At 45.9% G+C, this 24,264-nt stretch overlaps 1 protein-coding gene across 2 annotated transcripts in view; it reads right to left on the bottom strand.

Annotated features, from left to right (window-relative positions):
* The window catches only part of nars2 (asparaginyl-tRNA synthetase 2, mitochondrial), a 113,704-nt gene that overhangs the window by 71,763 nt on the left and 17,677 nt on the right, over positions 1 to 24,264 (bottom strand). For both annotated transcript variants that reach the window (XM_072476565.1, XM_072476566.1), the window contains exons 2-5: positions 21,295 to 21,404; positions 18,880 to 19,000; positions 16,461 to 16,601; positions 8 to 88 (exon numbers count right to left, since the gene is read on the bottom strand). In XM_072476565.1, the coding sequence (XP_072332666.1) occupies positions 8 to 88; positions 16,461 to 16,601; positions 18,880 to 19,000; positions 21,295 to 21,404 (453 nt within the window). The remainder of the gene's footprint in view (positions 1 to 7; positions 89 to 16,460; positions 16,602 to 18,879; positions 19,001 to 21,294; positions 21,405 to 24,264) is intronic.

The following is a 24,264-nucleotide window of genomic DNA, read 5'->3' as shown; positions in this document are numbered from 1 at the left end:
TACTTACTTCAATTTGGAAGAGCTCCCCAGCTCCTTCACAATCATTTGATGTTATTATGGGTGTGTGTATGTGCACAAATCCATTATCCTGTAATTGAACAAAAAATTACAAAGTTATTATATACTCATTCATTTAACTATGTTCTGCACACTGCAAAGAGCCTTAAACAATTTAATACAAATTTTGTCCACACTTGCTGAAAAGCCTCACTGATCATGCACTTGCATTAGGATTTGTCTGCTGACACTCAAATTCTCATCTATGCTGTTGGCAACTACTGCATTCAATTTAGTCATTACAAACTTCAGCACTATGCAGCAGCACAGCTTTCCTCCTGTACTTAGGATTTTTTCTGGAGCTCAACATCCAATTATATTTTTTAAAACACATGCATAATAAATTCAGGCTTGGACAGTAGAAATAAGAAAGTGATCTCACGTACAAATCTGAAATCCACCAGTAATAAACTATTTCTACAAAAAACAAATGTCAGTACAAATAGCAGACCCCATCGCCCATTATTTCAAAATTAGAGTCCAGCATCCAAGTCCAAAAAGCTTTTAAGTGCAGCAGTAAATTTTGAACAAATTCACGGAATGTGAAATAGGAAAAAAATTATATTTTCCATCATGCAGTAGAGCTAGTTGAAAGGTTATGGACCGTAAACGATAATTCTATTTCTCTTCTCCTGATACTGCCTGGCTTGCTGAGTTTTCCAGCATATTCTTTTATTACTAAAGAGACTAAAATTGGGACCAAGATTTTGCAACTCTCTTCCCAACAGCACTGAATGGTTTACCTGCACCAGGTGGACAGTAGCGGTACAAGGTGGTGGTTTAATGACAAATCAGGATGGGCAGCAAATGCTGGTCTCGTCAGTGACACCCATGAAAAAGTTTTTTAAAATGTAGTGCTGGATTTGGTTCTCACAAGGAAGGTACAAACTTCTGAATTAGGAGCAAGAGGAGGCCACTTAGCCATTCAAGTCTGCTCTGCCATTCAATAAGATCATGGTTGATCTGATTTTAACCTCCGCTCCACATTCCGCTTACCCCAATAACTTTTCACCCTCTTCCTATCAAGTATCTATCTATCGGTAGCACAGTGGTTAGCATTGTTACTTCACAGCAGCAGGGTTGCAGGTTCGATTCCCAGCTTGGGTCACTGCCTGTGCAGACAGTGCACGTATTCCCATTGTCTGCGTGGGTTTCCTCCCACAAGTCTCGAAAGTCTGCTTGTTAGGTGAATTGGACATTCTGAATTCTCCCATGTGTACCCGAACAGGCGCCGGAGCGTGGCGACTAGGGGATTTTCACAGTAACTTCATTGCAGGGTTAATGTAAGCCTACTTGAAAAATGAAATGAAAATCACTTATTATCACAAGTAGGCTTCAAATGAAGTTACTGTGAAAAGCCCCTAGTCGCCACATTCCAGCACCTGTTCAGGGAATCTGGTACGGAAATTGAACCCGCGCTGCTGGCCTGCCTTGGTCTGCTTTAAAAGCCAGCTATTTAGCCCTGTGCTAAACCAGCGCATGGTTTAGTGCCCATACCTGTGACACTAATAAAGATTATTACCACCCTGCCTTAAAAATATTCAAAGACTCTACTTCCACTGCCTTTTGAAGAGAGTTCCAAAGAAACAACTCTCGGTGGATGATCGGGGATTGAATGGGCCGATTAAGAGGTCTCGCATTTTTGCTCATTTAAGGAGTTTGAAGGTCGATGTGGCGCTTCTTCAGGTGACGCATTTGAAGATGGGAGACAAGACGAGGTTGAGGAGAGTTGGGTAGGGCAGGTATTCCATTCGGGGTTGGATATGAAGAAGAGGGGGGTGGCAGTGTTGGATCAATAAGAGGGTGGCTTTTGAGTGACGAGGGAAGAGTGACAAACCCTGGGGATGGATTTGTGATGTGAGTGGGAGGTTGGAATGGGAGTCCATGGTGCTGGTGAATGTGTATGTCCTAAATTGGGACGATATGTAGTTTTTGAGGTGGGCGTTGGCAAAGACTCCGGACCTGGACACGCAACGGCTGATTATGGAGGGGATTTTAATACAGCGCTGGACCCTAGGTCGGACTGGTTCTGTCCGAGTCCCTGAAGGTGTCGGCTATGGCAAAGGAGCTGTTGAGGTTTATGGAGTGCATGGGAGGGGCAGATCCGTGGCTGTTTGAGAGGCCGAGGATGACAAATTTTTGTACATCTCGCACGTCCGGATTGATTTCTTTGTCCTGGACAAGGTTGCTGTTGGTGGGGGTGATTGGATCGGAGTATTTGATGATTGTGGTGTCTGACCCCACGCTGCATTTGGTGGATTTGTGGGTGGCAAAGTCGAGGCCCCAACGGCTGCAGTAGAGGTTGGACGTGGGGTTATTGGCAGATAAGGAGGTTTGCAAGAAGTGGGGTGGCTATCCGAAACTATGTGGAGCAGAATGAGGCAGGGGAGGTTTCTGTCTCCACCTTGTGGGAGGCGCTGAAGACAATGGTAAAGGGGGAATTAATCTCGGTCCAGGCGCACAAGAGGTAGCAACAGGCTGAGAGGTTGATGTTGGTCGAGGCCATTCTGAGGGTTGACTGGAAGTATTCGGAGGCGCCCGAGGAGGCACTGCTGAAGGAGAGATAGAAGCTCCATTTGGAGTTTGGGCTTGTGTTCACAGGAAAGGCGGTGGGGCAGCTGCACAGGGCCAGGGGGGCATTATGTGAATATGGAGCATAGCCAACAGGATGCTTCTGCATCAGTTGAGGCAGGTGGCAGTGAAGGAAATAGACAGGATGAGAGATGGCGGGAGAGGTGGTAAAGGAGCCGGACGGGGTGAAAGGGGTGTTTGAGGCTTTTTACCAGAAATTGTAGAGCTCGGAGCCTCCAGTGAGGGATGAGGGTTTGAGCCGGATTTTGGATGGGCTGGAGTTCCTGAGGGTGGTGGAGGCAGAGATGCAGGGATTGGGGGCCCCGATCGGGCTGAGGATTGTGTGGGGTCGATGCATTTAGGGAAGGCTCAGGTCTGGATGAATTTCCAGCCCAGTTCTAAGAAAGGAGTCTTACAACACCAGGTTCAAGTCCAACAGGTTTATTTGGAATCACTAGCTTTCAGAGCGCAGCTCCTTCTGAAGAAGCTGCGCTCCGAAAACTAGTGCTTCCAAACAAACCTGTTGAATTTTAACCTGGTGTTGTAAGACTTCTTACTGTGCCCACCCCAGTCCAACGCCGGCATCTCCACATCAGTTCTAAGAAGTTTGTGTCGGAGCTGGGGACCCGTTGGTCAAGATGTATAAAGAGTCAATGGTGAGAGGTGAGCACACCCCCCTCCCAAAGTTGTCTCAGGCTTCGATATCGCTCATTTTAAAGACAGACAAGGATTGGAGCAGTGTGGGTTGTACCACCCAGTTTTGCTGTTGAATGTAAATGCAAAGTTGCTGGCAAAGGTATTGGCTACGCGGATAGAGGAGTGTGTGCTGGGGTGATAAGACAAGGACCAGACGGGCTTTGTGAAGGGGCGCCTCAGCTTTTGACAAATGTCCAGAGGTTATTGAATGTCATTATGATGCCCTCAGAGGACCGGGAAGTGCAAGTGGTTGTGGCGAGGGAAGCGGAGAAAGCCTTTGGTCGGGTGTTGAGGCTGTTCGAGGTACTAGGGCGGTTTATGCTTGGGTAGGGGATGGTCGACTGGGTTCTGCTGTTGTATAAGGCGCCTAAGGCAAGTCTTTGGACTAACAGGGGTCAGCTCAGATTACTTTGGATTGCACAGGACGAGGCAGGGATGTCCGCTCTCTCCGCTGCTCTTTGCCCTGGCGATTGAGCCTTTGGAATAGCGCTTATTGCAATGGGGAGGTCAGAGAACCATGTTCATATGTTTTGGGTGTGTCCATGGTTAAAGGGGCTTTGGACAGGATTTGCAGATATGATGTCAAAGATTTTGGGAATAACGGTAGCTACAAGTCCGGAAGTGGTATTATTTGGAGTGTAGGGGGATCCAGGAGTGCAGATGGGTAGAGAGGCCGACGTATTGGCCTTTGCCACCCTGATAGCCCAAGACGGATTTTATTGGGCTGGTGGGACTCGGAGCCGTGGAGCGGAGGAGTGTGGGTAGTGATTTGGCAGAGTTCCTGCGCTTAGAGACGATATGTTTTCCATTAGGGCGGCAGAGGAGGGGTTCACCTCGAGGCAGAAGCTGTTCATCGACTTCTTTAAGGAGTATTGAGTCGTCAGGGCGGGGGGGTCTTTTTTCAGTTCAAGTTGGGTTACAAGTTAAAAAAGCAGGGGGGGGGGATTGTAAGAATGTTTTGACTGCTGTTGCTGCGGTTCATTTTTGTGTTTTTTCTTCTTTATGTATATATTTGAAAATGCCTGCAGTAAAATGTTTTTTTTTTTTTAAAAAAAAAAAAAAAAAAACCTTTTGCCCTAAATTGGCAAGCCTTTATTTTAAAACAGTGGCCCCAGTACTGGATGTCCCATGGGATTTATGTTGTGTTTCTGCTCTGATTTATAGCTATCTGGGTCCATCTTTGTCCATCTGCAGTGAAGAGAAGCTGTGGCCATCATTGCATTCCAGACTGATCCTGGAATAGTGACCAATATTGACAGAGCATTAAACTGAATTTGGTCCAACCAAACCCAGCGATGGAAGACTAAACTACTTGTCCACCACTAATAGTCCAGCCTGTGCCCATAGATTTAAGGGCACAGAATTGAAAACCCTACTAGAGGAACAACCAGTAAAAAAGGCAATAGTTCTAATGGGGAAAGGGACATCAAAACTGCAGATGAAGTGAACAGTAAATCATCGGATGGACAGTTAAGAATTTACAACTGCTCAAGTGACTTGAAGAAGTGCTTTATCAGGGCGAAAAATGAAGGAACTGAGGGTAGAGATGAGGAAGGAGAAAGATTGGTAGCAAGTGATACAAGTGAGAAAAAAAAAATCAGAAAAGGTCTTAACTGTAATTGGTATGATGGAACCAGGGAGGACCTGTGAAGATGGCAGGGTCAACAGGCTAGCTGTGAATATGGGTTGGAAAGCTTATGTAGAGAGAGAAATTAAGGGGTGATAGAACGGCAGTAAAATCAGAGAGCATGATGAATTGAGATGGAGGTTGAATTAACGGAAGATGAAAAACAAAGAAAATAAGAGCAGGAATAGGCCATTCATCCCTTCGAGCCTTCTCCACCATTCATTATCATGGTTGATGATCCAACTCAATAGCCTATTCCCACGCACCCCCCCCCCCCCCCCCCAACATATTGTTTGATTCCTTTCGCCCCAAGCTATATCCAACTCCCTCTTGAAAACATATAATTTTGGGGCCTCAGCCTCAGTTACTTTCTGTGGTAGCGAAGTCCACAGGCTCACCACTCTCTGGATGAAGAAGCCACTTGTGCAGAGGCGAAGGAGTGAAGACATCTTTAAGAAATTTGTCATGTGTGGAATAGGAAATGAGGATTTTAAAAGAAAGACGAGAGAGATGGAATAAGGCAAGTTACTCAAAGGAGGAGGTATCAGAGTAGGTCAAATGAAAATATGATTTAGTCCCAAGAACCACACTGCCACATGTGTTCTGGGCCAGACAAGTGATGGAGGGTATCATCAGCAGAGGGAAGCTGTCTTGATCCATCAACCAAGTTTCTACTAAAGTCATTATGCTGATGCAATGAGTTACCTGCAAGTGGTGAGATGTCTCAAATGGGCCCTTAGGAAGATGCCAAAAGGCGCAGAGAGTGGAAGTTGCAGGCTGATTCAAGAGGGAATCAAACATAGGAGGGAAGGAATGTCAACTAGCGGGCTAGGCATTTTGGATTTAACTCTATTCCCCTCTCTGCAGTGAAGAGTAGGTGGAATACTTTAATGCTGTTTTAAAGCAGAAGTTGGTTTGAAGTGTAGCCATCTGGGTTGGCCACTTCCCGACTTAAAATGGAGATCCGCAAAGAATGCAGGGAAATTCAGCCAGGCCAGGAAAAACTAGCAGGTGCAAAGTCTCCTGTGTATTAGAACTTGCAGAAACCCAGACAGTTCTGAAACCAGCAGCCATCTGCATATTAATTGGCGATCCCCGGGAACAATTGAAACATTTAAGGTGAATAAGGCCAAGCCAGACTCCTCGGCGCCAGCAGGGGCCAAGACAAAGGAAGGCCAACGGACACTCAGGACCGCCCAGCGATCAGGGAACGGGTCCAGTATTGGAGAAATCGATCCAAGTGATTGGAACGTAGTCCAATCACTTGGAACCAGATACGGGGTCCACCCCGAACGGCGCAAAGCCCCTGGGGACTATAAAGTAGAGCCCCCAAGTTAAATTCGTCCTTCTTGGCAGGGTCACTCAGCAGCACGAAACAACCCTTGACAGTGACCTGCCTAGCTGCCGCAACAACCAAGTAAGTCACGCTACGAGATAGGCGCTCCTAGCTACCAGTCCATACCAGCTTTCGAATCCTGCAGACTCAGAATAGAACGAAAGGCCATTTGCTCCCCTGACCTAGTGGGCCAGTTCCGAAGCTAAGTATAGGCCTTTTAGTGGTAGAGATAGTCTAGTAAGTAGAGTTTTATGCATGAGTAGTGATTTACTGTGTATAATAAATGTGTGTTGATTTGAATCTTACTAATTGGTGTGTTGAGTTATTGATCAGTACTTGAACTTGAACCTCGTGGCGGTATCATAAAGATACCTGGTGACTCTAGAGCAAAGGTTATAGAAACAGAGCAAATTCAGTAAAGACCCAACGGGCAATAAATTAAGAGCCAACCAAAGTTAGCAACAGAAGGATGACATCAGAAGCTTTTTGTGATAATTGATTTTGCTCATCAACTTGGAAATTCATTTTCTTTTAAAATATTTTATTCAAGGCATTTCGTGTAAACAAACAAAAGCAGAAGATCAAACAACACCCACACCCCCTCCCACCACCGCTCCCCTAACACCGGCCACATCTTCCATCCCGCCTTCCCCATTTTAATCCCCTTACCCTGACCCTCATTCCCCCCCCTCCCCACCTGCTGACCCTTCAAACCTCCTTAAAGAAATCAATAAACGGCCTCCACCTCCGAGCAAACTCATCCCCCGACCCCCTCAAGATGAACTGGACTTTCTACAGCCTCAGGAATTCTGCCAGGCCGCTCACTCGCACCCCGTTTTTGGTGGCTCAGAGTCTTGCCAGCCAAGCAAGATCCGTCTCCGGATCAACAGGGAGGCAAAGGCCAAAACATTGGCCTCTCTCACCCGCTCAACTCCTGCATCTTCCGACACCCCAAATATCGCCACCTCTGGACTCGGGGCCACCTCCATCCCCAGCACCTCAGACAATATAACCGCAAACCCATCAGGACCACTTCAGCCTTGGACACGCCCAGTACATGTGGACATGATTCGTGGAGCACACTGCCCACACCTATCTTGCACTGAACCTACTCATCTTTGCTACCATCATACGTGTCCTCTGTATAACCTTAAACTGAATGAGGCTTAGCCTCGCACACAACGAGGACGCATTGACCCCCAGCAGGGCCTCTGCTCATAGAACATAGAACAATACAGCGCAGTACAGGCCCTTCGGCCCACGATATTGCACCGAAACAAAAGCCATCTAACCTACACTATACCATTATCATCCATATGTTTATCCAATAAACTTTTAAATGCCCTCAATGTTGGCGAGTTCACTACTGTAGCAGGTAGGGCATGCCACGGCGTCACTACTCTTTGCGTAAAGAACCTACCTCTGACCTATATCTATTACCCCTCAGTTTAAAGTTATGTCCCCTCGTGCCAGCCATTTCCATCCGCGGGAGAAGGCTCTCACTGTCCACCCTATCCAACCCCCTAATCATTTTGTGTGCCTCTATTAAGTCTCCTCTTAACCTTCTTCTCTCCAACGAAAACAACCTCAAGTCCATCAGCCTTTCCTCATAAGATTTTCCCTCCATACCAGGCAACATCCTGGTAAATCTCCTCTGCACCCGCTCCAAAGCCTCCACCTCCTTCCTATAATGCGGTGACCAGAACTGTACGCAATACTCCAAATGCGGCCGTACCAGAGTTCTGTACAGCTGCAACATGACCTCCTGACTCCGGAACTCAATCCCTCTACCAATAAAGGCCAACACTCCATAGGCCTTCTTCACACCCTATCAACCTGGGTGGCAACTTTCAGGGATCTATGTACATGGACACCTAGATCCCTCTGCTCATCCACACTTTCAAGAACTTTTCCATTAGCCAAATATTCCACATTCCTGTTATTCCTTCCAAAGTGAATCACCTCACACTTCTCTACATTAAACTCCATTTGCCACCTCTCAGCCCAGCTCTGCAGCTTATCTATATCCCTCTGTAACCTGCTACTTCCTTCCACACTATCGACAACACCACCGACTTTAGTATCGTCTGCAAATTTACTCACCCACCCTTCTGCGCCTTCCTCTAGGTCATTGATAAAAATGACAAACAGCAACGGCCCCAGAACAGATCCTTGTGGTACTCCACTTGTGACTGAACTCCATTCTGAACATTTCCCATCAACCACCACCCTCTGTCTTCTTTCAGCTAGCCAATTTCTGATCCACATCTCTAAATCATCCCCAGCCTCCGTATTTTCTGCAATAGCCTACCGTGGGGAACCTTATCAAACGCTTTGCTGAAATCCATATACACCACATCAACTGCTCTACCCTCGTCTACCTGTTCAGTCACCTTCTCAAAGAACTCGATAAGGTTTGTGAGGCATGACCTACCCTTCACAAAGCCATGCTGACTATCCCTGATCATATTATTCCTATCTAGATGATTATAAATCTTGCCTCTTATAATCCCCTCCAAGACTTTACCCACTACAGACGTGAGGCTCACCGGTCTATAGTTGCCGGGGTTGTCTCTGCTCCCCTTTTTGAACAAAGGGACCACATTTGCTATCCTCCAGTCCTCTGGCACTATTCCTGTAGCCAATGATGACATAAAAATCAAAGCCAATGGTCCAGCAATCTCTTCCCTGGCCTCCCAGAGAATCCTAGGATAAATCCCATCAGGTCCCGGGGACTTATCTATTTTCAGCCTGTCCAGAATTGCCAACACCTCTTCCCTACGTAACTCAATGCAATCTAATCTATTTACCTGGAGCTCAGCATTCTCCTCCACAACATTATCTTTTTCCTGAGTGAATACTGACAAAAAAATATTCATTTAGTATCTCGCCTATCTCTTCAGACTCTACACACAACTTCCCATCCCTGTCCTTGACTGGTCCTACTCTTTCCCTAGTCATTCGCTTATTCCTGACATACCTATAGAAAGCTTTTGGGTTTTCCTTGATCCTTCCTGCCAAATACTTCTCATGTCCCCTCCTTGCTCGTCTTAGCTCTCTCTTTAGATCCTTCCTCGCTACCTTGTAACTATCCATCGCCCCAACTGAAACTTCACACCTCATCTTCACATAGGCCTCCTTCTTCCTCTTAACAAGAGATTCCACTTCTTTGGTAAACCACGGTTCCCTCGCTCGGCACCTTCCTCCCTGCCTGACCGGTACATACTTATTAAGAACACGCAGTAGCTGATCCTTGAACAAGCTCCACTTATCCAGTGTGTCCAACACTTGCAGCCTACTTCTCCACCTTATCCCCCCCAAGTCACGTCTAATGGCATCATAATTGCCCTTCCCCCAGCTATAACTCTTGCCCTGCGGTGTATACTTATCCCTTTCCATCCTTAACATAAACGTCACCGAATTGTGGTCACTGTCCCCAAAGTGCTCACCTACCTCCAAATCCAACACCTGGCCTGGTTCATTACCCAAAACCAAATCCAATGTGGCCTCGCCTCTTGTTGGCCTGTCAACAAACTGTGTCAGGAAACCCTCCTGTGCACACTGTACAAAAAATGACCCATCTATTGTACTCGAACTATATCTTTTCCAGTCAATATTTGGAAAGTTAAAGTCTCCCATAATAACTACCCTGTTACTTTTGCTCTTATCCAGGATCATCCTCGCCATCCTTTCCTCTACATCCCTAGAACTATTTGGAGGCCTATAGAAGACTCCCAACAGTGTGACGTCTCCTTTCATGTTTCTAACCTCAGCCCATACTACCTCGGAAGAGGAGTCCCCATCTAGCATCCTCTCCACCACCGTAATACTGCTCTTGACTAGCAGCGCCACACCTCCCCCTCTTTTGCCTCCTTCTCTGAGCTTACTAAAACACCTAAACCCCGGAACCTGCAACATCCATTCCTGTCCCTGCTCTATCCATGTCTCCGAAATGGCCACAACATCGAAGTCCCAGGTACCAACCCATGCTGCCAGTTCCCCTACCTTATTTCGCATACTCCTGGCATTGAAGTAGACACACTTCAAACCACCTACCTGAACACTGGCCCCCTCCTGCGACGTCAAATCTGAGCTCCTGACCTCTATACTCTCATTCTCCCTTACCCTAAAACTACAATCCAGGTTCCCATGCCCCTGCTGCATTAGTTTAAACCCCTCCAAAGAGCACTAACAAATCTCCCCCCCAGGATATTTGTGCCCCGCAGGTTCAGATGTAGACCATCCTGTCTGTAGAGGTCCCACCTTCCCCAGAAAGAGCCCCAGTTATCCAGAAATCTGAATCCCTCCCGCCTGCACCATCCCTGTAGCCACGTGTTTAATTGCTCTCTCTCCCTATTCCTCATCTCACTATCACGTGGCACGGGCAACAACCCAGAGATAACAACTCTGTTTGTTCTAGTTCTGAGCTTCCATCCTAGCTCCCTGAAAGCCTGCCTGACATCCTTATCCCCTTTCCTACCTATGTCGTTAGTGCCAATGTGGACCACGACTTGAGGCTGCTCCCCCTCCCCCTTAAGGACCCGGAAAACACGATCCGAGACATCACGTACCCTTGCACCTGGGAGGCAACATACCAAACACGAGTCTCTCACGCTCCCACAAAATCTCCTATCTGTGCCCCTGACTATCGAGTCCCCAATTACTAATGCTCTGCTCCTCTCCCCCCTTCCCTTCTGAGCAACAGGGACAGACTCCATGCCAGAGGCCCGTACCCCATGGCTTACCCCTGGTAAGTCCCCCCCCCCACAAGTATCCAAAGCGGTATACTTGTTTCTCAGGGGAACGACCGCAGGGGATCCCTGCACTGACTGTTTTTTCCCAGTCCCTCTTACAGTTACCCATCTATCTCCAATCTTTGGTGTAACTAATTCCCTGAAGCTTCTATCTATGACCCCCTCTGCCTCCCGAATGATCCGAAGTTCTTCCAACTCCAGCTCCAGTTCCCTAACTCGGTCTTGGAGGAGCTGGAGATGGCAGCACTTCCTGCAGGTAAAATCAGCAGGGACACTAATGGCATCCCTCACCTCAAACATCCTGCAGGAGGAACATTGCACTCCCTTCCCTGCCATCCCTCTAACTTTCTACCAAGATCTGGCTAACAACTAAATTAAATTTTTTATATAAAAGAAAATATTAATAACAATAATAAAATATGGTACTTACCTCACACCAATGGGTTTTATTATTAGGTTAGAGGAGGAGGGCGGGTGGGAGACACTACACGTGTAGTTTCTCGGGTTTCCTCTCCACCAGAATTTATTGGTGAGGGTCTTCCCAGAAGTCCGCGGGTCGACTTCCTGTTCCCACCTTAAACACTAAAATTAAAAAAAAAATTTAAAGGAGAGACTTACCTCCCAGAAATCACTTCCGCACTGCCCCCGCTGAAATGGACTAGCCTGCTCCGCTCCTGCTGAAATCGACTTGGCCTGCAAGGTAATAAGTTGTTAATCAGTACTTACCTCACCCAGGCTGCGACCTTTTAAACGGTCCCCTCTGCCTCGCAGCTCCCGCGCTTTTTCAAATTCCCGCGCTGTTTCTAAGGTCCCAGCTCTCACTCCCGAACTAAACAGCTGACCTGCAAGGTAAGTAAGTTGTTAATCAGTACTTACCTCACCCAGGCTGCGACCTTTTAAAAGGTCCCCTCTGCCTCACAGCTCCCGCGCTGTTTCTAAGGTCCCAGCTCTCACTCCCGAACTAAACAGCTGACCTGCAAGGTAAGTAAGTTAATCAGTACTTACCTCACCCCAGGCAGCGACCTTTTAAACGGTCCCCTCTGCCTCGCAGCTCCCGCGCTGTTTCTAAGGTCCCAGCTCTCACTCCCGAACTAAACAGCTGACCGGCAAGGTAAGTAAGTTAATCAGTACTTACCTCACCCCAGGCAGCGACCTTCTCGGTCCCCACCTCGCTCCCAGCAATTTCTCCCGCTTGCGTTTTATATCTCCCACTTGCGTTTTATATCTCCCACCAGAGCCCCCTCCCACCTTCCCCTTCCATATCTTGTCCCTCGACAGTACCTTGTCTTGCAATCCCAGGGGTGGCAGCCCAGGAAAGGACGGCACCTCTCTCCTTACAAAATCCCAGACCTGCAGGTACCTAAACCCGTTCCCTCTGGGCAGCTCGTACTCTTCCTCCAGGTCCGCCAACTTCGCAAATGTGCCCCCTACGAACAGGTCACCAAATCGCTCAATCCCTGCTTGACACCACTCCCGAAACCTCATATCCATCCCCCCTTCCCTCCCCAGCACAAACCTATGGTTTTTGCAGATCGGTGCCCATACCAAGGCACTCTCTAGCCCCAAGTGCTGCCTCTACTGCCACCACAACCTTACAGCTTACACCACCACTGGGCTCACGGAGTACCTGGCCGGCGAGAATGGCAGAGGCGCTGATAACAAATTTCAAACTCGTTCCCCACATAATGCAGCCTCCATCTGCCCCCACACGGACTCCTCCCCCACAACACAGTTCCTAACCATAGTGATGTTCGCCGTCCAGTTCATCAGGTTCGGCAGCGCCAGCCCCCCCACATCCCGTCCCCCAATGCAGTCTAAAATACCCCAAACTCACTCGGTTCACCCGCACACTTTCGACTGGCACCTTGTACAGCAGCCGGACCCAGTCCACAAACCCCTGCCCAAACTTGAACTGCCCAACAGCCCCAGACGATACTCCCACTCCACCCGATCAAACGCCTTCTCCGCGTCCATCACCACCACTACCTCTGCCTCCTGCCCCTCCAAAGGTATCATGGTTACATTAAGCAGCCTTCTCACGTTCGCCGTCAGCTGCCTCCCCTTCACAAACGCCGTTAGGTCCTTGCCTATCATCCCCGGGACACAGTTCTCGATTTGTTCACCTTTGCAACAGCTTGTTTACATTCAGTAACAATATCGGGTGGTACGACCCACACTGCTCCGGATCCTTGTCCTTTTTTTTAATATCAGGGAGATGGAAGCCTGGGACAATGTAGGGAGACGTTTCCCCTCTCCCTTGCTTCATTATATGCCCTCACCAGCAGTGGCCCCAGCTCCACCTGAAACTTTCTACAAAATTCCACTGAGAACCCATCCAGCCCCAGGGCTTCCCTACCTGCATCGCCCTCATGCTGTCCATCACCTCCCTCAACCCAATAGTGGCCCCAAATCCCTGAACCAGCTTCTACTCTACCTTGGGAAACTGTAGCCCATCCGGGGGGGGGGGGGGGGCTCAGACTCGTATAGCCTTCTGTCGAATGCTTGAAACACACCATTCACCCCCTCCGGGTCCAACACTACCCCACCCTGATCACCCCTTCCTCTACTAATCACCCTGCCAGTCTCTTGCTTCCTCAACTGATGGTCCAACATCCTCCTCGCCTTCTCCCCGTACACATGTACGGCCCCTCTGGCCTTCCATAATTGCCCCACCGCCTTCCCGGAGACACTAACCCAAACTCCATTGGAGCCTCTGCCTCTCCTTCAACAGCCCTGCCTCCGAGGCCTCCAAATACCTCCGGTCTACCCTCAAAATCTCGTCCACCAGCTTTGCCATCTCCGCCTGCTCTGCTTTCTTCCTATGAAAATCGCTTATTGTCACAAGTAGGCTTCAATGAAGTTACTGTGAAAAGCCCCTAATCGCCACATTCCGGCGCCTCTTCGGGGAGGCTGTTATGGGAATTGAACCGTGCTGCTGGCCTGGTCTGCTTTCAAAGCCAGCGATTTAGCCCTGTGCTAAACAGCCCCTATGCGCCCGAATTGAGGTAAACTCCCCTTGACTATTGCCACAGCGTGGCAGCCGTGACCTCCCTCGAGTCGGTTAGCTCCATGTACCCCCGAATGACAGCCTCACCCACTTGCACACCTCCACATCCAGTCTCTACTACAGACGCTGGCATGCCCCTCAGGCCACGTGCAAATCCAACCAGTGCGGCACATGGTCGGAAACCACAATCGGCGAATACTCCGAGTCAACCACCCCTGCCAGCAACGCCTTATCTAACAAGAAAAAAATCAATCCAGGAGCACACGCAGTCCACATGGGAGAAGTATGAAAATTGCTTTGTCCTCAGCCACCCAAACTTCCACAGGTCCACCCTGCCACCCCACCCATGCGCTCCATGAACCCCTTCAGCTCCTTCGCCACTGCCGACACCATCACCGACTTTGGACTCCACCGGTCTAAGCCTTGTTCTATAACCGTACTAAAATCTGGAGTGCCTGATATTCCCTAATCTTCCCTTACACCTGCATTATAAAATCTACATAATCCCAATTTGGGGCACAAACGCTTATCACAACCACCAGCATCCCCTCCAGCTTTCCGCTAACCATCACGACCATCCCCCTCCCTATCTGTCACAATGTTCCCCACCTCGAATGCCACCCGCCAGCCCCCTCATCTTCATGTCCAAAGAGAAACACCTGCCCCACCCATCCTTTCCTCAACCTTGTCCGGTCCCCTATTATCAGGTGCATCTCCTGCAAAAGGACCACGTCCGCCTTCATACCCCTCAGGTGCATGAACACACGTGACCGTTTGACCAGCTCATTCTGCCCCCTCATGTTCCATAAGACCAGCCTGGTCGGGAAGGGGGAGGGGGGGCCAGCTCCTGGCCCGTGTCATGCAACCACTGTAGTCGATCCTTTTCCAACTGCGCTACATCAACCACACCCTTGTCAGCAACCCTCCCTCATCCTGAAAGAAAATACCAACTCCATCCCCGTGCCTGCTTCCTGACAACCTCCAACTTTACTCCCGTCAACTAGCCCTTCCAGCTAGCATGGTGGCCCTCGCCGAAAGCCTCCAGCTTCCATACCACACCCAACTCCCCTCCTACCACCTAGCCACACTCCCCTAAAAAGTAACAATAGATGCACCCACCCTCGATGTTTCCCCATCAAAAACCTGCTCTCCAGAGAATCCGCCAAATACTTTTTTTAACGAAAAAACTAAAAAGAAAAAAAAACCACACAAACTCTTCCAAAATTCAATGTCCTCACTCTTCCCAGTCCATCGCCTCTTCTGGCGTGCCAAAATAGTACTTTCGCTTCTGGAAAGTTATCCATAGGCTGGCCAGGTACAATACTTTGAACTTCACTCCCCTTTTAAAGAGGGCCACCTTGACCCGGTTGAACACAGCCCTCCTCTTTACCAGTTCTGCTCCCAGGTCTTGATACACCTGCAGCTTGTTCCATTCCTAGGTGCATTTCCTTGTCTGCCTCGCCCATCGGAGAATCTTCTCCTTGTCCAAAAAGTGATGCAACCACAGCACCGTCGCCCTTGGCGGCTCACCCATCTGCAGCCTCATCAGCACCCTGTGCGCTCGGTCGCCCTCCAGGAGCCAGTCAAAGGCTCCCTCCCCCATCAGCTCCAGCATCTTAGCCACGTACATGCCGGCCTCCGTACCTTTGATGCCTTTGGGCATCTCCAAGATTCTATGGTTTTGTCTTCTGGAGTGATTTTCCAGATCCTCCACCTTCTCCTTCAGCCTCTTTTGGGTCTCCTGCATCACACCCACCTCAGCCACCAACAAGGCCAGCTGCTACTCATGCTCCCCCACCGCTTCTTCCACTATCTGGATCGCCCGGCCCTGGGACTCCAGCCTCTGCTCCACACTTGATCCCATCGGTTCCACCACCTTGACTAGGTCTTCCAGGGCCTTTTTCCTCTGCTGGCAGAACTTTCCATTAAGGAACTCTAGTAACTGTTCCATTGACCACTGGGTGGCAGAGCAGCCCCCTTGCCCTCCGTTGTCTTTTCCTGTGGCGCATCACAAAGACTCCTGTTCCAGCAGCTCTTTCCTTCTTGCCCCACTCCTAGTCCATGGATCCATCCACCAGAGTAAAACCTTCCCCAGGCACTCCTGTACCTCTTGCACTCAAATGCTTTGCCCTTTGGGCGGGGAAAAGCCCCAAAAAATCCGCCTTGAGCGGGAGCTACCAAATGTGTGACCGGTCACTCCATGGCTGTCCCTGGAAGTCCCTCATCTTGGAAATTTATTAGCATCAGTGAAAATTTCGCTGCGTTGGTCAGATTACAGGAAGGCAGAATTCATGAAGCAATTTTTGAATCTTAGAAAGTTGTGTAAAAGCACAGATTCTAAGCATACATAAAAACTTTACCATAATTTTATGTGTACAATACAAATACTTCTGTATATTGTACTGAACTTACCTTGAAAAATGAATGAAAAGCTGCAGAAGCTTCACTTCGTATCCTGAGGAGAGAACTGAAAACATTTGTTTTGCAACGAAGATGAGGAAATTGTCTTATGTATTCCAGTGAATGCCTTTCCTTGATCTTAAATGGCAAATCCTATGATTAAATAAAAACATCGAAAATACTATTGCAAGTATATTCTCAGGCAAATTTGATCTACACTGTAAACAATGTGAGAATACTTTGCAAGTTATCTAGCAGACAATAGAAATAAAGATTAATACTAAATTTAAATTAAACAAAAACTGACAGAAGTTTACAAAAAATGATGGCACAGAACGGCAAAGAGAAAATCAACATGAATTCTAATTTAATTTTCTTCCCTTTATGGTCTCCTTATGCAATGTATTCTCCCCCCCCCCAGCGGAAAGCTGAATGGTAAGACATTTCGCATACTTCCAGATCTTTGTTAATGTCACTCTTAAATGACAGTTACAAGAATATTTGCAAGACTGCCCCAGGTGTGGGACAGTACTCCACAGTATATTGGAGATTTTTTCACTTTTTTACATAATTAAATCATGAATTATAATTTCACATCAAGTATAAACGTACACAATATGAGAAAGAAAAAACAATTGTGAAAAATACAGGCAGTATTCTGTTGTGGTAACTTATCGAGAAAGGATTGTGTTAAACATGTTGACCACATTCAGAAGGGGGCTCCAAATGTTCACACCATAGGAACAGAAAGTTGTCCATATGAAAAAGACAGACCTGCAATTATATAGAGCTTTTTACAACCTCTGGTTGTCCTAAAATGCATTATAGGCAATGATGCACTTGAATAGATGTCGTTGTAACATAGGCACATTGTCCAATGGGGTGGCATGGTGGCACAGTGGTTAGCACTGCTGCCTCACTGCTCCAGAGACGCAGGTTCAATTTTGGCCTCGGGGGGAGTGTGGAGTTTACACTTTCTCCCAGTGTCTGCGTGGGTTTCCTCCGAGTGCTCTGGTTTCCTCCCACAGTCCAAAGGTGTGGTTAGGTGGATTCGCCATGCTAAATTTCCACTTAGTATCCAAAGGGTTAGGTGGGGTTACTTGGTTACAGGGATACGGTGGGCTTCAGTAGGGTGCTCTTTCCAAGGGCCGGTGCAGACTTGATTGGCCGAATGGCCTCCTTCTGCACTATAAATTCCATGATGAATATCAAAGAAACATAGGAAAAGCCCCTGACTTACTGTGCAAGTATGCATAAAATGAATGATTCTCAAAGTTCTCTGTGTATAACCAGGGTACATATTCACTTTACATTCTCATCATCTCCTATCCCTCAAACGGTGAACCAAATTGCCCTGTCTTAACATTGATCCCTTAATAATCAGCTTAACAGAGAACTTCAGGAGTAATCATAAAATTATTAGATTTAAGGTCCAAATAGAAATGGAAAAAAGTGAATTCAAAAACAGGGAGAAGTGGTTGAATAAGCGATATTTGGAAAGATCAGTGAGCTAGCCAAAATGAGATAGAAGCTGGCACATAAAATACTCCATTATTGATCTACAGTTTTAAAAAAGGATTAGATATATACACCACACAAATTTTCAAGCGTTCAAACCTATAAAATTAGGAGGATGGAAATAGACTAAAATTGAAGTAGAGGAATACATAAGTGACAGGTATGATAAATGATCAAAAAAATGATGATAGAATAAGAAAGAAATTTAAAGGGGGAAGAGGAAACAGGAGGGAATTTGAGGAGAGAATCTCAAACATTAAGACACAAGCATTTTTGTAGTACATTTCACAACCTCAGGATGTTGCAAAGATGTCCTTTGGCAAACATAGTGGAAATACAGGTAAATACAGCAGTCAAATCACATACAGCAAAGACCCACAAATGAGATAACTAAAACGGAGGATTTAATCATTTATGTTAGTTCAAGGAGAAATGCTTGTCAGCACACCTGGAAAATCTCCCTGCTCTTCCGAGCTTTGCCGGGGGATCTTTTACAAGAGAGTAGACAGAGCCTTGATTCGTCATCGGAATAGCAACACTTCCAAAAATGGAGCAGCTCCTTAGTACTACAATGGAAGGTCGACATGGATTATGCGCTCAAATTTATGGAGTGGAGCCTGCACCAATTGCCTTCTAACCTGGAGGTGAGGGTGCAATGACTGAGCCAAGTCTGACAATTAAAACAAGCAGCATTCTAGAAATGGATCAGTAAACAGAGAATTGTGACATGGGACCCTAAATAAAGAGTAATACATTAGGAGAGAAGAGACTGACATTGGAGATAGTTGAGAAATATTTTGCAGCAGGACTAATGGAAGAGAAGGATATTGAGGAAGAAACAAATCTTAAATTAAGTAAATTGCATGGTGTTATAACAAGGAATTGACAGATAGAATTTGGAGACCAAACATACCACTGAATTACAGGCTCCAACCAATCTGATTTTATCAGCTAGCAGCTCTATACTTTGTTTCTTGTGAGGACTCTGTACCAGTTTCCCCCAAATTTCAACTGCACTGCCGAAGGTTATACCTCTGTAAAACAAAATACAGAGTTTATATTAACAAGGATCAGAAACACTTTTATAAAACTCAGCTTGGAGATATAAGAGAATGAATGCGAATGTGAAGCGTGGATGAGAGAATATCATGCTTCGTAGGGGAATTAAATCACGTATTTAAATTTTGCAGCTTTAACACGTGTCTGTATAACCTCAAATACCATCATTTAAATTCTTAAATGAACCTTTGGAACTGCATAGGACTGTACTGAACTAGTCAAAATCAGCATATTGATGTAGCGTGCATCAAGGAGTTATACTGGCTTATTAGTTATAAATGAAATTTAATGCAGAGAAGTGTGAAATGTTTCATTTTCATAGGAAGAATGCAGGGAGACAATATAAAGTAAAGGGTACAATTCTAAAGAGGGTGCAGGAGCGAGGCACCTGGGTGTATATGCGCATAAATCATTGATGGTGACAGGGTAGTTTGAGAGAACGGTTAATAAAGCGTTCAGCATCCTAGGCTTTTTTAATAGGGGCATAGAAGATTAAAGCAAGAAAGTCTTGAGCCTGTATAAAGCACTGGTTCAGCCTCAACTGGAGTAGTGTCCAGTTCTGGGCGCCACACTTTAGAAAAGATGAAGACATTAGAGAGTGCAGAAAAGATTCATGAGAATAAATAGGTTCTTAATTAAAAAGGGACTCAGTGTTTATGGGGAGAAGGCAGGAGAATGGGGATGAGAAACATATCAGCCATGAATGAATTGCAGAGAAGACTCAATGGACCAAATGGCCTAATTCTGCTCCTATGTCTTATAATCCCAGGGCCGAAGTATTTCAGGTAGATAGATTGGAAAGTTGGGACTGTTTTTCATGAAGAGATCGTCAAGAGGAGATGTAATAGAGGTATGCAAACTCATTAGGCATCTGGACAGAGTATATAAGGAGAGACTGTTCGCATTGTTGAAAGAACAAGAGGGCACGGATTTAATGTAATTGGCAAAAGTAATGGCAGCATGAGGAAAAATGTTTTCACATAGTGTGTGGTTGGAACATTGTCTGATAGTGTGGTGGAGGCAGGCTCAATCGAGATATTCAAGAGGGAATTGGATTGTTACCCGAAAGGGAAGAATGTGCAGGGCAATAGGAGAAGGTATGGAAGTGGTACTAGGTAAAATGTTCCAATAGAGTTGGCCCAGACACAACAGGCCAAATGGCCTCCCCTCCTGTGCTGTTGCAATTCTGTGATAAGCACTATGGGTGTGCCTACGCCTCAGAAACTGCAGTGGTCCAAGGCAGCAGCTCATCACCACCTTCTCAAGGGCAGCTAGGGATGGGCAACTAATGCTGGAGCAACCTGTGATGCCCACATCCCATAAATGGATTTTTAAAAATACCAAATACAGCAGAAGACCAATTTATATTCACAACAATCGTTAAGAGATTAGGGTAAATCACAATTTTTTACCTGAGGTCCTCTGCAGATTTCCAGGCGCCTTGCCCACAAGGTACAAATTATGTAAGTAATTAAAGTAATGACAAACAAACCAAAGTTCTCATTATGTACAGTACTTCAAATTAATCCAGTATCTATATTCAAGATTTTAGATTAATAATAATCCAATTGAGGCCATAAATTACTAGAAACCTTCCACGAAACTGGCCCTGTAATTATGCCATGATACATAAAGTTGATTAACGGGTCTATTGGATAATTCTTCTTTGTAACTTACTGGAAGTGTTCACCTGTTTATTTCAAACAGGTTGCACAGAAAGATTAGATCAAATCATCCCAATCCTAAGAATGAGAAATTTATCAAGATTTTTCTTGTCTTTCAGAACCAATTCCTTTAGTAAATGTTAAAAAGCATATTCTGTCTACAGATCTCGTTCTCATTTGCTGTCTAAAGAAATTGATTACGTGAAAAGGAAGAACTCTTATTAAAAACAGATCAACTGGTTATTTATTTTATTTGCTATTTATGGGACTTTGCTGTACAAATACTACTTCAAAAGGTGATTCATTGCTGGAGAAGTGATTTGGGGACGTCTGGAGGATGTGATAAGTTGCTATATAAAAGGAGGCACATTTCTTCTTAAACACAGTAGGACTAGCCGAGTTGCTCTTGCAGACAGCTGGCAGGAACATGGGCCAACTGGTCTTCTTGCGTTACAAAACAAAAGGTCCCCTTTACTGCAAATGTGTAGATTTTCACCAAAGCCTGTACATGCATGACATGGAAGAAGGTGCATAACTTTATAAAATAATGCACTATATAATCAACATTTTGGAAGGGCGGGGGCGGAATAAGTCAATTTCCTTACCTGATATCTAAATCTGGGCGTGCAACTATTTGAAGACTTTGTAATGAACTTCCATCATTAATATTCAAAAATGTAATTTCCTTCTGTACACGTACAGCCCGTACCCAGCCCTTGAAGGAAAAATGAGCGTTAGACAGAAGTTTATACTTGCAAGAGGGATGTGAAAGAAAGAAATGGGTAAGAATTTAAAGTTATGCAAAATATGTGTCAAGAATAGATATATACACATATAGTCCTTGAAAGTGCTACAGCCTCCCAAATCCATGCCCATTTTTCCAAGAACTCCATGCTCAAATAACTCGAATAGGATTTCTGCCTCGGCCACTGTACTGAAATGGCTCTCATTAAAGTCATATATATCTGATCTGACTGTGACAAAGGCAAACTTTCCTATCCACAGTCTTTGAAACAGTTGATCATACCATCCTCCTACAATGCCTCCGCACCAGTCCTGAACTGGGTGGGACCGCACACACCTGGTTCTGTTACCTTATAGTAGCCAAAGTATTGTTTTCAATGGCTTCTCTTTTCCCATTCTCAGTTACCTTCCTTGGCCTTCTCCTATTTCTCATCTGTACGTTGTCCTTCAGTGACATTATCTAAAAACAAGTTCATTTTCACATGCATGCTGACAACCCTCGTTCTTACCCAAAGGCACCTCTATTGACCCCTCCACCATCTCTAAATTATCAGAATACTCATCTGACGTCCAGTATTGAACGAACAGAAATTTCCTCCCATTGAATATTTGGAAGATTGAAGCCATTGTCTTTGTACCTGCCACAAACTCTGCCCTCACACTGATTCCATCCCTCTCCCTGGTAAATGTGTCAGGCTGAAACCAGGCTGCTGGATGCAACCTTGGTGCCATAACTCACCACAAGGTTTGTTTTTAACCATGTATCTGCACCTTCACCACAAGCAATTTATCTGCTGCTGAAACCCTGATTCATGCCTTTGTTTATCTTTAGACCTCATCACGGTTCATCTCCCACATTCTACCCACCGTAAAGTGGAGGTCATCCAAAGCTCTGCTGCCTGTGTCCTAACTCACAAAATGGCTTAAAATGACTGCTGGTTCAGCACAACAATTTCAAAACTTTCCTCCTTGTATTGAAATCCCTCCTTAGCCTGGCCCCTCCCTATTTCTCTAAACTTCTTCAGTCCGAGATATAGTGCTCCTCTAATTCAACCCGCTTGAGCAGCCCTGATTTTAATCACTCCACCACTGTTAGCCCTGCCTTCAGCTGCCTTGGTCATGAACTCTGGAATTTCCTTCCCCAAAATCTCTACACCTCTCTCCCTTGCATGCCTTCTTTAAAACAATCCTTTAAACCTACCTATGACAAAGCACTGGATCATCTGCCCGGACGTCTCATGTGGCTTGGTGTCATATTTTGTATTATAATGCCTCTATGAAGTGACTTGGGACATTATGTTGAAGGCATCATATAATAAATATTTTTACATTAATTCATGGGATGTGAGCATTGCTGGCAAGTTTGTCCATCCTTAAATGCCTTTGTGAAAGTGGTGATGAGCTGCCTTCTTAACTGCTGTAGTCATTGGGGTATATTGGACCTGCCTATGTAGACTACAAATTATCAAAGCCATTGCTCACATCCACTGGCATCTCATCTCATGGTCAACTCCCCATGCCATTCATGTCCTCCATTTTCCATAGGAAAGCCTCAGCGTGCTTCTGCTTCTCAAATAGCTCCTGATTTCAGGCATCGGACATCAGTTCATTGGAATTTCATGTGGTATTCCTGCCAATATTCCATTCATTCTCAACGGTGTAACTACAGTAATGCACTCCAAAATTCTTCCCTACCATCCAAAGACCTATTTTTCTTATCAGAAAATGCAAAAATACAACAAATGACCTGATGTTTCTTTAAGTACACAATTATTCTTTGGAGTTACAAAAAGGCCCTGTATGTAATATTACCAGCAGTCAAAAACACTTCTGTAAAGAAACCCTTCTCTTTAATAAATATTGGCATGCACACATCAAGCGAAGATCATTAACCATAATCTCAATAGAAAGGGGGGCCAACTGCAGCACTACAACACACGCCCTGGTTAACACAGCAGACCACAGATTTAGCCTGACAACTTTCCGATGCGCATGGTTTTGCAGATTCATTTACTGACTCTTAACTCGCATTACCATTTTATTGGTTAGAAACCCACGTTTTAGCTTTACAAATAACAAGTGCTCTATCGAGTCAGTTTTTAACCAGCTTGTATATTCAAAAAACATCAAGAAATTTGATTTATTTCCAATTTTCATTTTCCGGATAGAAATCAAAATAATTTAAAATTATTTTACCTGGGCTTGAACTGCATATGAGGGTAGCATAGTGGTTAGCACTATTGCTTCATTGCTTCACAGCACCAGGGACCCGGGTTCAATTCCCAGCTTGGGTCACTGTCTGTGCGGAGTCTGCACATTTTCCCCGTCTGCGTAGGTTTCCTACAGGTGCTCTGAAAGATAGGTGAATTGGACTTTCTGAATTCTCCCTCAGTGTACCCGAACAGGCGCCGGAGTGTGGCGACTTGGGGCTTTTCACAGTAACTTTATTGCAGTGTTAATCTCACTTGTGACACCAATAATTATTATATGTTCGTACTTTCCCAAAAATCTGTTGATTTTTTAAAAACTACTTTTAATCAGAAAATCTTTCAATTATAACATACAGAATAGTCAAATACATTTATACAATTTTTTATAAAAATAACCTCACAACCCAGCCCCACCTAACCCGGATTTACCCAGGACAGCCCCCCCCCCCCACCCCTCAAGTGAGCCCTACGCACTTTAAACTGTACCAAACTCAACCTTGCACACGAGGAGGTGAAATTGACCGTGCAGAATCTCACTCCACACCCGCTTCTCAAAAAACAAACCCAACTCTTCCTCCCATTTCCCCTTTATTTCCTCCAGCAAAGCCTTCTCCATCGCTA

Source organism: Scyliorhinus torazame, chromosome 15 (genome assembly GCF_047496885.1).
Source record: "Scyliorhinus torazame isolate Kashiwa2021f chromosome 15, sScyTor2.1, whole genome shotgun sequence".
NCBI lineage: Eukaryota > Metazoa > Chordata > Chondrichthyes > Carcharhiniformes > Scyliorhinidae > Scyliorhinus > Scyliorhinus torazame.
The sequence above is the reverse complement of the archived record's forward strand: the minus strand, read 5'-3'. Positions and strand labels throughout refer to the sequence as shown.